The following is a 14,865-nucleotide window of genomic DNA, read 5'->3' on the forward strand; positions in this document are numbered from 1 at the left end:
CTAGAAAGATTATTATATTTCAACTTGGAGAGGCAGAAAGAGTGGTATGATTCAAGTATTAAAAATCTTGAAGAATATGAGTTGGTTGAATGTGGGCTTATTCATCAGCTACAACACCTGTCAGAGCCACTTAAAACTTCTAAGAGGTAAATTCAGGGCATCTAACCAGCAGAACTGAGATTTTAAACTCTGAAGCACTCTTTGCCAAATGGCAGAACTCCTAAAATGAGATGAGTGTGAAGAGATGAGTGTGAACAGCTTTATTAGTCATAATCTCTAGTCATAATATTAGCCATAATCTCCTGGCATTGTTCTTTTTTCATTTTTTAAAATTATAGTTGACTTAACAAAATTATATTAGTTCATATGTACAACCTAGAGATTCAACATTTCTCTATCATATTAAATTGTTTGTGTTTTGAGCAGGGATTATTGGACTTCTTGGGCCAAAGCTAGAACACTGGCTGCCATTTACTTAAGAAACTCTTTTAATCCTGGGATTTTATTGCCTCAGAAGATAAGGTCATTAGCCCCTTTCACTGTTAATGAGATTACTTTTAGCAAGTTTCTTGAGTAATTCTTAAATCTGCAATCCCTGGGTACACACAATATAGAATGACCTTACTAGGAAAATGGGCTAGATCTGGTCTAACTGAATTCCAGAGACCCCAATGTTGTGTTAGCTGTGCCTACCAGAAATTGCCATGGTGTAAGGCCATTTGTGGTTTTGAGTCTAGGTGCTGAAGAAATGCAGAGTAATTATCTTCAGATGCATAGAGTTAAATGGGACTTGAAGGAAATTACCTCGCTTGTAATCTTAGGGTCTCATCTGTTTCTAAATAGCCAACTTTCCAGTAATCTTTTATGGCCAGTTTATATATTTTTTGCTGAAATTTTAACTAGTAGTAGCTTATTTAAAATTTATCACTTTACAACCCAAAATCATAGTTTTACTGGGAGTTTTCATACTCATACTATACATAAATTTATTGAAATTAGAGGCAATCTCTCCCTAGTGTCTAAAAAACTGACGTTTATTGATCAGGAATAGCAAAATGAATGTTTAAATGGAGGTAAACCTGGCTTCTTCCACAGTCAGGGAGGGAAGTCAGTTGAACCTTTACCAGCCAGGGTTTTGCATGTCTAGAGCAGAATTTTTCATTGCCTTCAATTATCTATAATTTATAGAGCTGTTCGGTAGCTCAAAGACAGTGAATGACTGGAATCCTGGAAGGTTCTCTCTAGAAAATGCATAGTTTTTACTTGAAGCACAAAATTTTTCCTATACCCAATTATTCTTAGTATTGTGCTACAGGGAAATTATGGGTTACTGTATGAAAACAGTCTCAAAACTTTGTTTTAACCCTTTGCAGAGTGATTCTTGGGATTTATGACATCATTTTGAACCATGGATTTGGTGTTTTAAGGGTGTTAGATAATTACAACCTCAGCTATTTAAACCGTGGCTCAAATCACAAATAGTTGTCCTCAGGTCATACTAAAACAATGACTGGGCACTCTTAATTGAGTAAATTAATGTGCATTACTGATGGTGACCTAAAAGGTCAGGCTTAAATTATTTTCAGAGGTGTTAAGGGGTGGATGGTGGTGGATGAGATGTCTTAGATTGTTAAAATGGTTCTGATGGGGAAGAGGCAAGAAGTGTGAATTGAGAAATGGACTTGAAATGGATATCCTTTATTTTTATAACTCAACTTTCCTAGAGGTTTCTGCTTTTATATTTAATTAATATTCATTATCTCAGTACTCTTTTGTGTCTTAGAAATTAGAATGGTGTCTTTTGGATATATTTAAGAAAGCAGGACCCATCATGCTCTGTCAGAAGCGTTTCTGGAGTATAGAATTTGGTAAGAAACCTATAGTAGCAAACTAGGAATGTCATATTTCCATATTTGTATCTGAGAAGGGAGAATATCAAGTGGAAAGACTTCCACTATCTCCCAGCCCCTGGTATTCTTATGCTTGCCATCATTGTAATTTATTACAAGTGATTTTTAAGGCTGCTGTTCTTGAATGAGCTTGTATACTTCTTGATACTCCCCTCTCTTGGTTGGTTACAGATGTATAACTTCTTTAGTCCTTGCTTTACTGAGATGATCCTTTCGATTTCAGGTAAAAAACATCAGAATGAATTTCAGCTTCTGGTGGATCAGGCCAAAAAAGGATATAAGAAAACTGTTGAAATGTCAAAAAAAAGCACAACTAAAAAAGAAAATGAACCCTCAGGAAAGCTGCTCCTTGTGCGCATGGGTAAGAGACTTCCATTAAAAACAGAAATAATGGTGAATTTCACTATTTTAATCTAAAAATAAAATTAAACCAAAATGATTTACTTTGGACGTAGTAGATATTTGGACTGGAAAAAAGTATTTTTACACATATAGCAGCAGTTGATTTAAATGAGGTTTATAACTCTGGGGCAATGAGTGGGAGGGTACCTGAGACACAGTTTCTAAAACCTGGCTTGCTTTCAGTTAATAATAAATCAGAAGTTTCTTAGTTCTAGCCTGAAGACATTTTCTTGATGTAGGATTGATTGCTACAGAGCCTACAAAGAGAATAAATTATTTCCATTACCAATCACTGATACTTATTTTGGTCGGAATGCTTGGCTAAAAAATCTAAAGCCAATACACTTGGTATGCCAATATGTAGCAACATTTCTTAATTTTGAACAATTTAAAATTTTCAGATTAATATTATATTTCCATTGCCAGGGCTTTGGGGGCAGTAAACAAAACAATCATAATAGCGAAAAATATATAAAAAAATTTCTTATTACTTTTTCTTTATTGTCGTGAAGTATACATAACATTATTTTTATTCAGAAATTGGTGTGGCATTTTTATACACCAATAATGAACTTTTAGAAAGAGAAATGAAGAAAACAATCCCATTTACTATTGCAACAAAAGATTAAGGTATTTAGGAATAAATTTAGATAAGGAGGTAAAACACCTATTCTTAGAAAATTGTAAGACACTAAAGAAAGAAATTGGAGAAGATACAAATATACTGTGTTCATGAATAGGAAAAATTAGCATCATTAAAATATCCATACTCCCCAAAGCAAAAGACCTTGAATAACCTCAGCAATCTTGAGAAGGAAAAACAAAGTTGGAGGTATCATATTACCTGATATCAAACTGTACTGCAAGGCCATAGTAATCAAAACAGCATGGTATTGCCATAAGATCAGGCATATAGATCAATGGAACAGAACAGAGAGCCTAGAAATAAACCTATACCTTATGGTCAATATTTGACAAAGGCGGTTTTAATTAATGGTGTTGGGAAAATTGGACAGATAAATGCAAAAGAATGAAACTAGACCACCAACTTACATTATACACAGGAATAAACTCAAAATGGATTAAAGAATTAAATGTTAGTCATGAAGCCAAAAATTCCTAGAAGAAAACATAGGCAGTAAAATTTCAGACATTTCTTATAGCAATATTTTTTCAGATCTATCTTGTCAGGCAAGGGAAACAAAGGAAAAAATAACATGGCACTACATCAAACTAAAAAGCTTTTGCACAGCAAAAGACACCATTAACAAAATGAAAAGGGAACCCACTGAATGGGAGAACATACAGTGTGTCTGTAAAGTCATGGTACACTTTTGACCGGTCACAGGAAAGCAACAAAAGACTATAGAAATGTGAAATTTGCATCAAATAAAAGGAAAACTCTCCCAGTTTCATACCTGTTCAGTGCAGTTCGATGTGGGCTCACACACTAATTTTTTAGGGCTCCTTAGGTAGCTATCCCGTATAGCCTCTACAGACTCGTCACTGACTGATGGCCTACCAGAACGGGGTTTCTCCACCAAACTGCCGGTTTCCTTCAACTGCTTATCCCACCGAGTAATGTTATTCCTATGTGGTGGTACTTCGTTATAAATGCGCCGATATTCACGTTGCACTTTGGTCACGGATTTGAATTTAGCAAGCCACAGAACACACTGAACTTTCCTCTGTACTGTCCACATCTTGACTGGCATGGCCGTGGGCTGCTCCGCTGTCTGTATACACGGTGTTACGTCATCATCTGCGCATGCGCACATGCTGCCACATCATCCTACAGACACTGGGAGGGTTTTCTTTTTATTTGGTGCAGATTTCACATTTCTATCATCTTTTGTTGCTTTCCTGTGACCGGTCAAAAGTGCACCATGACTTTACAGACACACTGTATTTGTCAGTGATATATCTGATAAGGGGTTAATTTCCAAAACACCAAAAAGATAAACAGCCCAAATAAAAAATGGGCCAAAGACTTGAATTAGTTCTCCAAAGAGGATATACAGATGGCCAAAAGACATATGAAAAGATGCTCAATGTTACTAATCACCGGAGAAATGCAAATTAAAACCACAATGAGATATCACCTCACATCTGTCAGAATGTCTATCAGTAAATCTAGAAACAAGTGTTGGTGAGGGTGTGGATGCATTGTTGGTAGGAATGGAGACTGATGCAGCCACTGTGGAAAGCAGTATGGGGTTTTCTCAAAAAATTAAAAATGTAAATGCCTTTTGGCCCAGTAATCCCACTTCTGGGAATATATCCGAAGAAACCCCACACACTAATTTTCAAGAATATATGCACCCCTGTGTTCACTGCAGCACTATTTACCATAGCCAAGATCTGGAAGCAGCCCAAGTGCCCACAGTAGATAAAATATCAATAGTTGTGGTACATTTACACCATGGAATACAACTTGGCTGTTACTAAAAAAAAAAAGGAAATCTTAACCTTTTGCAACAGCATGGATGGACCTGGTGATTATTATGCTAAGTGAAATAAGCCATTTAGAGAAAGACAAGTACCACATGATCTCATTTATGGATCTAATGAACAAAATAAACTGATGAACAAAAACAGATATGGATACATGGAACAGACTGACAGATGTCATAGGGGTGGAGGCTTGGGGGCTGGATGAAAGGATGTGAGGGGATTAAGCAAAAAATTATATATGACATGTATACACAGGCAACAGTGTGTTAATAGCTAGAGGGAAGGGGGTGGGAGGGCAGGTGGAGGGGGCAAAGGAGAGAAAATGGCGACAGATTTTGCTTGGGGGATGGGCGCACAATGCAGTGTGCAGATTATGTTATTGAATTGTACACTTAAAATCTGTATGGTTTTGCCTGACACTTGGTGGCGCAGTGAATAAAGTGTCAACCTGGAACTGGCTGAGGTCACCAGTTTGAAACCCTGGGCTGCCTGGTCAAGGCACCTATGAGAGTTGATGCTTCCTGCTCCTTTCCCCTCTCTCTCTCTCTCTCTCTCTCTGTGTCTCCCTCCTCACTTTCTAAAATGAATAAAAATAAAGTCTTTTAAAAAAATCTGTATGGTTTTGTGAACCAATGTCACCCCAATAAATTCAATTTTAAAAAGATTTATTATTGACCCTGGTTGGTTGGCTCAGTGGTAGAGTGTCGGCCTAGCATGCAGGAGTCCCGGGTTCGATTCCCGGCCAGGGCACACAGGAGAAGCGCCCATCTGCTTCTCCACCCCTCCCCCTCTCCTTCCTCTCTGTCTCTCCCTTACCCTTCCGCAGCCAAGGCTCCATTGGAGCAAAGTTGGCCTGGGTGCTGAGGATGGCTCTATGGCCTCTGCCTCAGGAGCTAGAATGGCTCTGGTTGCAACAGAGCGACGCCCCAGATAGGCAGAGCATTGCCTCCTGGTGGGCATGTCGGGTGGATCCCGGTCGGGCGCATGTGGGAGTCTGTCTGACTGCCTCCCCGTTTCCAGTTTCAGAAAAATACACACATACACACACACACACACACACACACACACACAAAATTTACTATTTTAACCTTTCATAAATGTACAGATCAGTGGCATTAAATACATTCACAGTGTTGTGTAACCATCACCACTGTCTACATCCAAAACTTTTTCCTCATCTCCAGTGAAAACACTGTACCCATTAAATGATAATTCTTCCCCTCCCTCTTCCCCTAGTCGCTGGCAATTCTGCTTACTGTGTCTGTTAATTTGCTAAGAGAGGTACCTCATGTAGGTAGAATCTTATGCTATTTGTTCTTCTGTGTCAGCTTATTAAGCATGATGTTTTCAAGGTCCTCAAGTTGTAGCACATGCCAAAATTTTATTACTTTTTATGGCTGAGTAATATTCCATTGTATGTATGCACTACATTTTGTTTATCCATTCATCTGTAATAGGTTATTTTCACCTTCTGGCATTTGTGAATAGTGCTGCTGTAAACATTGGTTCTTAAATACTTCTTCAAATCCCTGCTTTCCATTTTCTTGGATATATACCTAGGAGTGGACTTTCTGGTTCATATGGTAGTTCTGTACCTCTTGAAAACCCCCAAACTATTTTCCACAGTGTTTGCACCATTTTACATTCCCATCAGCAGTGCTTGGGGGTTTCAAATTCTTTATATCCTCACCAACATTGTTCTTTTACATAGCCATTGTGGAAGGTATGAAGTAGTATTCCATTTTGATTTTATTTTAATTTTTCTAATGCCTAGTGATGTGGAGCATCTTTTCATATGGTTATTGGTCTTTTGTTTATCTATTTTTTTTTCTTAAGTGAGAAGTGGGAGGCAGAGCTATAGATTCCAGCACATGCCCGACTGGACCCACCCAGCAAGCCCCCTACCTGGTGATGTTCTGCCCATCTGGGGCCATTGCTCTGTTGCTCGACAGCCGAGGTATTTTAGTGTCTGAGGTGAGGCCATGGTGCCATCCTCAGTGCCTGGGGCCAACTTGCTCCAACTGAGTCATGGCTGTGGGAGGAGAAGAGAGAAACAGAAGGGAGAGAGGGAGGGGTAGAGAAGCAGATGATTGCTGCTCCTGTGTGCCCCGACCAGGAATCAAACCTGGGACATCCACATGCCAGGCCAACATTCTACCAACTGAGTTGTTATCTTCTTTGAAGAATGTTAAAGTCTTTTGTCCATTTATTTATTTTATTTTTTTATTTTTTGACAGAGACAGAGAGAGAGAGAGAGTGACAGATAAGGATAGACAGGAAGGGAGGGAGATGAGAAGCATCAATTCTTTGGCATCTTAGTTGTTGATTGACTGCTTGTTCATTGATTGCTTTCTCATATGTGCCTTGACTGGGGGCTGCAGCAGGGTGAATGACCCCTTGCTCAAGCCAGTGACCTTGGGATTCAAGCCAGCGATCTTTGGGCTCAAACCAGCGACTATGGGGTCATGTCTGTGATCCCATGCTCAAGCCAGCGACCCTGTGCTCAAACTGGCAACCTTGGGGTTTTGAACCTGAGTCCTCTGCATCCCAGTTCGACACTCTCTCCACTGCACCACCGCCTGGTCAGGCTTTTTCTCTATTTATTAATTGGGTTGTTTGGTTTTCTTTGTTCTTGAGTTTTAGGAGTTCTTCATATATTCTGAATATTAATGCCTTATTATATATGTGATGTGTAAATGTTTAAACAGTTTCTGGATAATTTTTTTGCTTTCTTGATAGTAGTTTTGATGCACATAAGTGCTTGATTTCAATGAATCCAGTATCAGTTTTTTCTTTTGTTGCCTCTACTTTTGGTGTTACATCTGTGGAGTTGTTGCCAAATCAGTGTCATGAAGATTTTAATTTATGTCTTTTCCTAAGAGTTTTATAGTTTTAGTTCTTATATTTAGGTTATATCCATTTTGAGTTAATTTTTATATATAGTGTAAGGCAGTGGTTCTCAACCTGTGGGTCGTTCAACCCCCGGCGGGGTCGCGACCCACAGGTTGAGAACCACTGGTGTAAGGTAAGGGTCCAACTTAATTCTTTCAGATGTAGATAATCCAATTTTCTGAGTACCATTTGTTAAAGAGTATTTTCCCCACTGAATGCTCTTTTATTTATTTACTTAAAATTTTTCCATTGATTTGGGTGAGGGGAAGAGAGAGCGAAAGAAGCATCGACTCATTTCACTTAGTTCCATTTGGTTGTGTACTCACTGACTGTTTTCTTCTATGTGCCTTGGCTATGGGTCGAACCTGCGGCCTTTGGAGTGCCAGGTCGATGTTTTATGCACTGAACCACCTGGTCAGGGCTCCCATTGAATGCTTTTGACATCCTTGTTGAAAAATCAAGTGATCATGTATGTGATAGTTTATTATTATTTATTTATTATTTTTCATATAAACAATTGTAAACCTACTTTTGCCCCAGTTGTAAGTGTATATGCACACAAATATTGCTCTCTCTTGGGTTCGCTGATGAGTGCTGCAAAGGAATGTGCATGTTTGGGAGAGGTAGGGAATGAGAGGGATACGTCACAGACTGAAAGATTGGGCTTTGTGCGGCATTATACAAATATACCGTATTCCCCCATGTATAAGATGCACCCGTTTTCAAAAATTTGGGGTCTAAAAACTGGGTGCGTCTTATACAGTGGTTGTGGCATTTTAAATGCCACATGGAACTGAGGATGAGGCAATATATGAAGACAGTGATTCATCATCAGACACAGATGAGGACAAGCTAATGGATGGGAGTTTTGACAGTGATGAGGAGTTGTATTCATTTTATAATGAATAAATCTTGAGTTCAATAACTTTATGCAATACATTTTTTTTCAAATTTCGGGCTCCAAAATTAAGATGTGTCTCATACATGGGAGCGTCTTATACATGGGGAAATACGGTATGTGCTGTATAATTTCACTTTAGAATAAACTTGCTTATTGAAGTGCCGATATAAGTTAAAAACATGTGTTTTCTAGCAAATAAAACCTTCATTTATTTTGTTGCATGTCTTTGGGGATGTTTGATATTGAAGCCTCATGTTTTGGGGCTCTAATTTAAAGTCCTCTTGTGATGACATCTGTGCACAGATATGAAGGATGAGTGACTTTCAGTGCTCACAGGTTGTTGTTGCATGATACTTGTCCCCAAGAATGAATTTATCTGATATAAGCTAATTAAAGAGGAGAAGAAGTAAGAGATGACTATAAACCAGGTGCAAAAATAGAAGATAGTTTTCAGTTGAATAGGATTATATTCTGGTCAGCTGAACGACAGAGTTGCCTGGGTTTACAGCGCTTACTGGGTGATTGATTCCTCCTAATATAGATTCCTCTGGGATGTCACTTTACAAGGGGAGACCCTGGGTAGTTATTCTGGTTATCTTCAGTTTTCCTTTTCCCAGATAAGCATTAGAGGGTGCAGTTCTGTTTTGATAATGATTGGGCTTATTGAAAGCCAGGCAATATCAGGAGCTTAGTTTTTAGAAATCGTACTCTTGTGATGTATGCCATTCTCCAAGGTAACAAAAACTTACATAATTATTTCTGGAAAAATCCTGACTGTATGGACTTTGAAAGCTTTTTTGGAAGAATCTGTCTTGTTCTTTTTCTGTACATTTCCCTTTTTAACAAAACCTTGACAGTTCTTTTTAGTGTCCTTTGTTAAAGGTCACTTGCTTCTGTAAACACACAGGATGAGTAATGTGTGACTGCTCTGCTTCTCTATGAAATTCATGGGAGGGCTCTCTATACTGTTAGCACTCATGGCCTGGTTAAGTATAGTGCTTACTCAGTTCCTGAATCCAAAAGACAGCAACATTGCCATCCTAGCTGAGTTCTGAAACATTGTGAGGGAGAGTCCCAAGTACTGAAGAGTCCTACATGAACATTATTTTCTGCACTCACATTTGTAGATATTTAGTCATACCTGCATGCCGCATTATTGCAAACTTTGTGTCTTTATATCTGCAGTAAGAGTCCTCAGAAATCAAGACTATGACAAGGGGTGTATGGAAATGTGACGTGTACTGGATCAAACAAAAATATTGGATATGTCTAATATTTCTTTTTCATAGTGAATATCAGATTCATTGTAACAGATTTAGAAAAACGTCCAGAATGATTCACTGTCATATAGGAGTCAGTGACGAATACTATGATTATTTTATTAATTGAATCTTTAATTTTTTTTGTTATGCTTTTTATGTTTATAAGTATTTTCTGATCTGTGAATATGCAGGAGTTCTTCAATAATAATGTAAATAGAAGCTGTATGAGAATTACAAGATTGTCTGCACTCCTGGTTCAAAGGAAATTTTGTTTTTAAATTAGTCTGGAAATACTTGGATGGACCGTATAATTAGATGGCACCATTGTAGTGTTGATTCTGATTCTCTGGCTGTAACTGAAGTTTTAGAACCAATGTTAAATAAACTTGTATTTTACTAAGTACAAATCACAGTGTTAAATGTTGCGGGAATAATAAATATACAGAGGTTGTAGGTTTTAAGGTACTCTTCAATGTTTTCTTGTTTTTCTTCTTTTCATTTTAAAAGAGGAGGATAATAAAATGAAATTCTCAGAGATGCCCTCGGCAGTGGAGCACTTTCCTCAGGCGGAGCTGGCCTCCCTGGGGAAGTCAGGGCCTGATACATCCGATGATTCTTCCAGTTGTACTGACATTCATGAGGAAACTCTTTCTCTTTTGGAATCAGATTCGTGCAATAGGTAAGAAACTCGTAGTAGTTGATTATATTAAATGTGTATTTCCTGTGCACACTTAGATAGACAGAAACAAATAATCAGAAAATAACGTTGAGACATGCTACAGGCCCTGTCTTCCCTTTCAGTTCCCTTTTCCTGCTCCGTAGCTTTCACAGTGACAGCAACGTCTGGTGTGGAGAGTACGGGCAGAGCCATGGGGGGCTTGCTTTCCTGCTCTGTAGCCTCTATATAGATATTTTTCTTGGAGTTGGATAAGACAGTATGATAGGTAATGAAATTTTTGTCAAGACAATGAGTGAAAAATAAAAATAACTGTACTAGAAAATAATGATGACTAGAAAGGCAATGCATAGGAGAATAAAAGAAATTTAATTGAGCAAGTAGAATCAATGGGGAAATCTTAAAAATGGAAGATTTGGGGTAAGTCATTTTCCAAATTATTTTTTAAAAGATATTTTTAAAAGACGAGTTTACGGAGGACCCGGGTTCGATTCCCGGCCAGGGCACATAGGAGAAGCGCCCATTTGCTTCTCCACCCCTCCGCCGCGCTTTCCTCTCTGTCTCTCTCTTCCCCTCCCGCAGCCAAGGCTCCATTGGAGCAAAGATGGCCCGGGCGCTGGGCATGGCTCTGTGGCCTCTGCCTCAGGCGCTAGAGTGGCTCTGGTCGCAATATGGCGACGCCCAGGATGGGCAGAGCATCGCCCCCTGGGGGGCAGAGCACAGCCCCTGGTGGGCGTGCCGGGTGGATCCCGGTCGGGCGCATGCGGGAGTCTGTCTGACTGTCTCGCCCTGTTTCCAGCTTCAGAAAAAAGAAAAAAAAAAAAAAGACGAGTTTATAAAGGAGTACATAGTGTCAAATCATATACATATATACATTTTATGTTCTGGTGTTTCACTTTATATGGTAAATACTATCCATGTTTCTACCTCATCTTTATAACTATTTTATTTTTTATGGATGCGATTGTTCTCTTGTGTGTCTGTATCATAATTGACCAAGCTTTTAAATTTCTGTTGAATATCTACATTTTCCCTAGTGATCTACTTATATATAGTATCAAATGCTGTGGTAATACTCTCTGCATAATCTTTGATATTTCTTTAATGTTTCAAAATTGTTAACAGTGCCCTAGAATGATAGATTATGCATAATCTGAACTATCAAATTAAGAAGAAATATATATATTTTTTAATTCAGTGAGAGGAAGGAAGGCAAAGACAGACTCCCACATGCACCCTGACCAGGATCCACCCAGCAAGCCCACTAGGGGGTGATGGTCTGCCCATCTGGGGTGTTGCTGCATTGCTCAGCAGCTGAGCTCTTAGTATCTGAGACAAGGCCATGGAGCCATCATCATCAGTGCCCAGGGCCAACTCGCTCTAATCGAGTCATGGCTGTAGGAGGGGAGGAGAGAGAAAAATAGAAATGAGAGGGGGAGGGATGGAGAAGCAGATGGGTGCTTCTCCTGTGTGCCCTGACCAGGAATCGAACCTAGGACAGCCACACGCCAGACTAATGCTCTACCACTGAGCCAACTGGCCAAGGCCAAGAAGAAGTTTTTTTATAAAAGGAGCATACCCAAAGTCTCTGCTTTCCTAGGGTTCCTGGGAAACAGTTTCAGATTATTCAGAATCAAGTATTAGGAAGGAAAAATCTCACCTCACCCTAGATGTTTTCAAGATCAAAAACTTTATATCTCACATTGGGTAAGGGAAAAACATGTGATAACCTGAGTATTCTCCAGGGCTGTGGTAATGCTGCACAATTATTCTAGATGCCACTCTTGCATGTCCGGTGGGTAGTATTTATCTGTTTATTTATTTTTTAATTTTTTAATTGATTTAAGAGAGAAAGAAAAGCATCATTGTTTCACTTAGTTCCATTTATTGTGTGCTTATTGATTGCTTCTTGTATGTGCCCTGACCAGGGGCCAAACCCGTGACCTCTGGTGTGCCACATTGACAGCTTATCCACTGAGCCACCTGGCCAGTAATATTTGTTTTTAAACACAAGTATTATAGGAATATAGGTTTAAAGTATAGGAATACGAGAGTTGAGGAGAGTAAGTTTGTTTTTAACTGTAGTCCCTGGATGCCTGAATATTCCTGAGAGCTGCGATGAAACGGGGCATTTTTATGACTTGGAGTGGAAATGGAGGAAAGTTAAAGGGGAGAACAGGGCAGCCAGTCTGTCTTTCTGCTGGGAAATAGGAGGAGTTTGCAGGAGGTCTTGGTCTCAGACAGATTTATTGGCATCACTGAACACTGAGAGTATTATTATTATTATTATTATTTTTTTTTGACAGAGAGAGAGAGATAGGGACAAATAGGAAGGGAGGGAGGTGAGAAGCATCAATTCTTTATTGCAGCACTGTAGTTGTTCATTGATTGCTATCTCATATGTGCCTTGACCCGGGGGCTACAGCAGAGCTAATGACCCCTGGCTCAAGCCAGCGACCCATGCTCAAGCTGGTAATCTCTTACATTTTATTTCATGTTTTAATTAGTTATGCATATGTATGTGTTTATACACCCATACACCTATACACCCATGACTGGTAGAACTGCCTACTAATTGCAAATTGTTAACAGCTGTATTGAGATATAACTTATATACCATACAATTCAGTCTTAAGTGTATACAATTCAGTAGTTTTTAGTATTCACAGAATTGTGCAGCCATCACCACAATTTGAGAACACATCACCCCAAAAAGAAACATCATATCTATTAGCAGTCACTCCTCATTTCCTCCTAGCTTTGCCAGTCCATTGGCAACCAGTAATCTATTTAGCTTTCCCTTTTCTGGACATATCATGTAAATGGAATCATGCAATATGTGGTCTTTCCAGACTGCTTTGACCTAGCATAATGTTTTCAAAGTTCATCCATGATGTATCATGTTTCAGGATTATATTCCTTTTTATTGTGGAATAATATTTCATTATATGTTTTACTTACATCGTATGATACTATACAGTGTGTCCGTAAAGTCATGGTGCACTTTTGACCGGTCACAGGAAAGCAACAAAAGATGATAGAAATGTGAAATCTGCACCAAGTAAAAGGAAAACCCTCCCAGTTTCTGTAGGATGATGTGGCAGCATGTGCGCATGCGCAGATGATGACGTAACACCGTGTATACAGACAGCGGAGCAGCCCACTGCCATGCCAGTCGAGATGTGGACAGTACAGAGGAAAGTTTAGTGTGTTCTGTGGCTCGCTAAATTCAAATCCGTGACCAAAGTGCAACGTGAATATCGGCGCCACACACTTTATAACGAAGTGCCACCACATAGGAATAACATTACTCGGTGGGATAAGCAGTTGAAGGAAACCGGCAGTTTGGTGGAGAAACCCCGTTCTGGTAGGCCATCAGTCAGTGACGAGTCTGTAGAGGCTATACGGGATAGCTACCTAAGGAGCCCTAAAAAAAATGTGTGTGAGCCCACATCGAACTGCACTGAATAGGTATGAAACTGGGAGAGTTTTCCTTTTATTTGTTGCAGATTTCACATTTCTATCGTCTTTTGTTGCTTTCCTGTGACCGGTCAAAAGTGCACCATGACTTTACGGACACACAGTATTTCTTAGTTGATGGACATTTGGGTTGTTTCTAATTGCAGTTTTAACAAGGAAAAACATATATGTTAATCTTTACAATTTTTATTTTATTTGTTTTTTATACTCCCCTTTTTATTTTCCTGTTATATTTAATGTCAGTCTAAGATTTTTAAATTTAAAAGGGAGAGTCTCTTATATTAGACCTAGAAACTAGTCTAAAGGGAGATTGTAAATGAAGTGAGCCTTAATTAGCATTTGATTTGATACCAGGACAAACCACTTGGCAACTGATTCAAAGAGTTAGAGTAATTACGCAGCGGGAGCAGCTGGGGCAGCAGGGGGAGTGGTAGACTTATTATAGTTGAATGACTTGGGGTCAGGAGCTGCTGGGTGATGTGGGATTTGGTCTTTTTCCATATAAAAATATCTCAGGTCTGTTAGGAAGATGAAATGAGATTATAGATGTGAGAGCCTTTAATAAATATATGGTAATATTTTTGTAAAGACCAAACCTATTAAGGTTTTAGGAATACTGCACAACTTGGGATTCTATGGGTGGACGTTTCAGAAATGCTTTCACAGCCTTCAGTTCCTTCATTCTAATTCTTAAGTTGTATTGTAGAGTAAATCCCACAGTTTATCTTTTTTTTTCCTACTTGTGTTCTGAACTTTTCTAGAGCAGTGGTCCCCAACCTTTTTTGGGCCACGGACCGGTTTAATGTCAGAAAATATTTTCACTGACCGGCCTTTAGGGTGGGACGGATAAATGTATCACGTGACTGAGACAAGCGTCAAGAGTGAGTC

The 14,865-nt window shown here is 39.1% G+C and overlaps 1 protein-coding gene across 5 annotated transcripts in view; it reads left to right on the forward strand.

The window, feature by feature from the left end:
• The window catches only part of RAD18 (RAD18 E3 ubiquitin protein ligase), a 152,588-nt gene that overhangs the window by 85,571 nt on the left and 52,152 nt on the right, over nucleotides 1–14,865 (forward strand). For all 5 annotated transcript variants that reach the window (XM_066351063.1, XM_066351064.1, XM_066351066.1 and 2 more), the window contains 2 exons: nucleotides 2,134–2,271; nucleotides 10,329–10,500. In XM_066351063.1, the coding sequence (XP_066207160.1) occupies nucleotides 2,134–2,271; nucleotides 10,329–10,500 (310 nt within the window). The remainder of the gene's footprint in view (nucleotides 1–2,133; nucleotides 2,272–10,328; nucleotides 10,501–14,865) is intronic.

The sequence above is a fragment of the Saccopteryx leptura genome, chromosome 10, assembly GCF_036850995.1.
Source record: "Saccopteryx leptura isolate mSacLep1 chromosome 10, mSacLep1_pri_phased_curated, whole genome shotgun sequence".
Taxonomy (NCBI): Eukaryota; Metazoa; Chordata; class Mammalia; order Chiroptera; family Emballonuridae; genus Saccopteryx; species Saccopteryx leptura.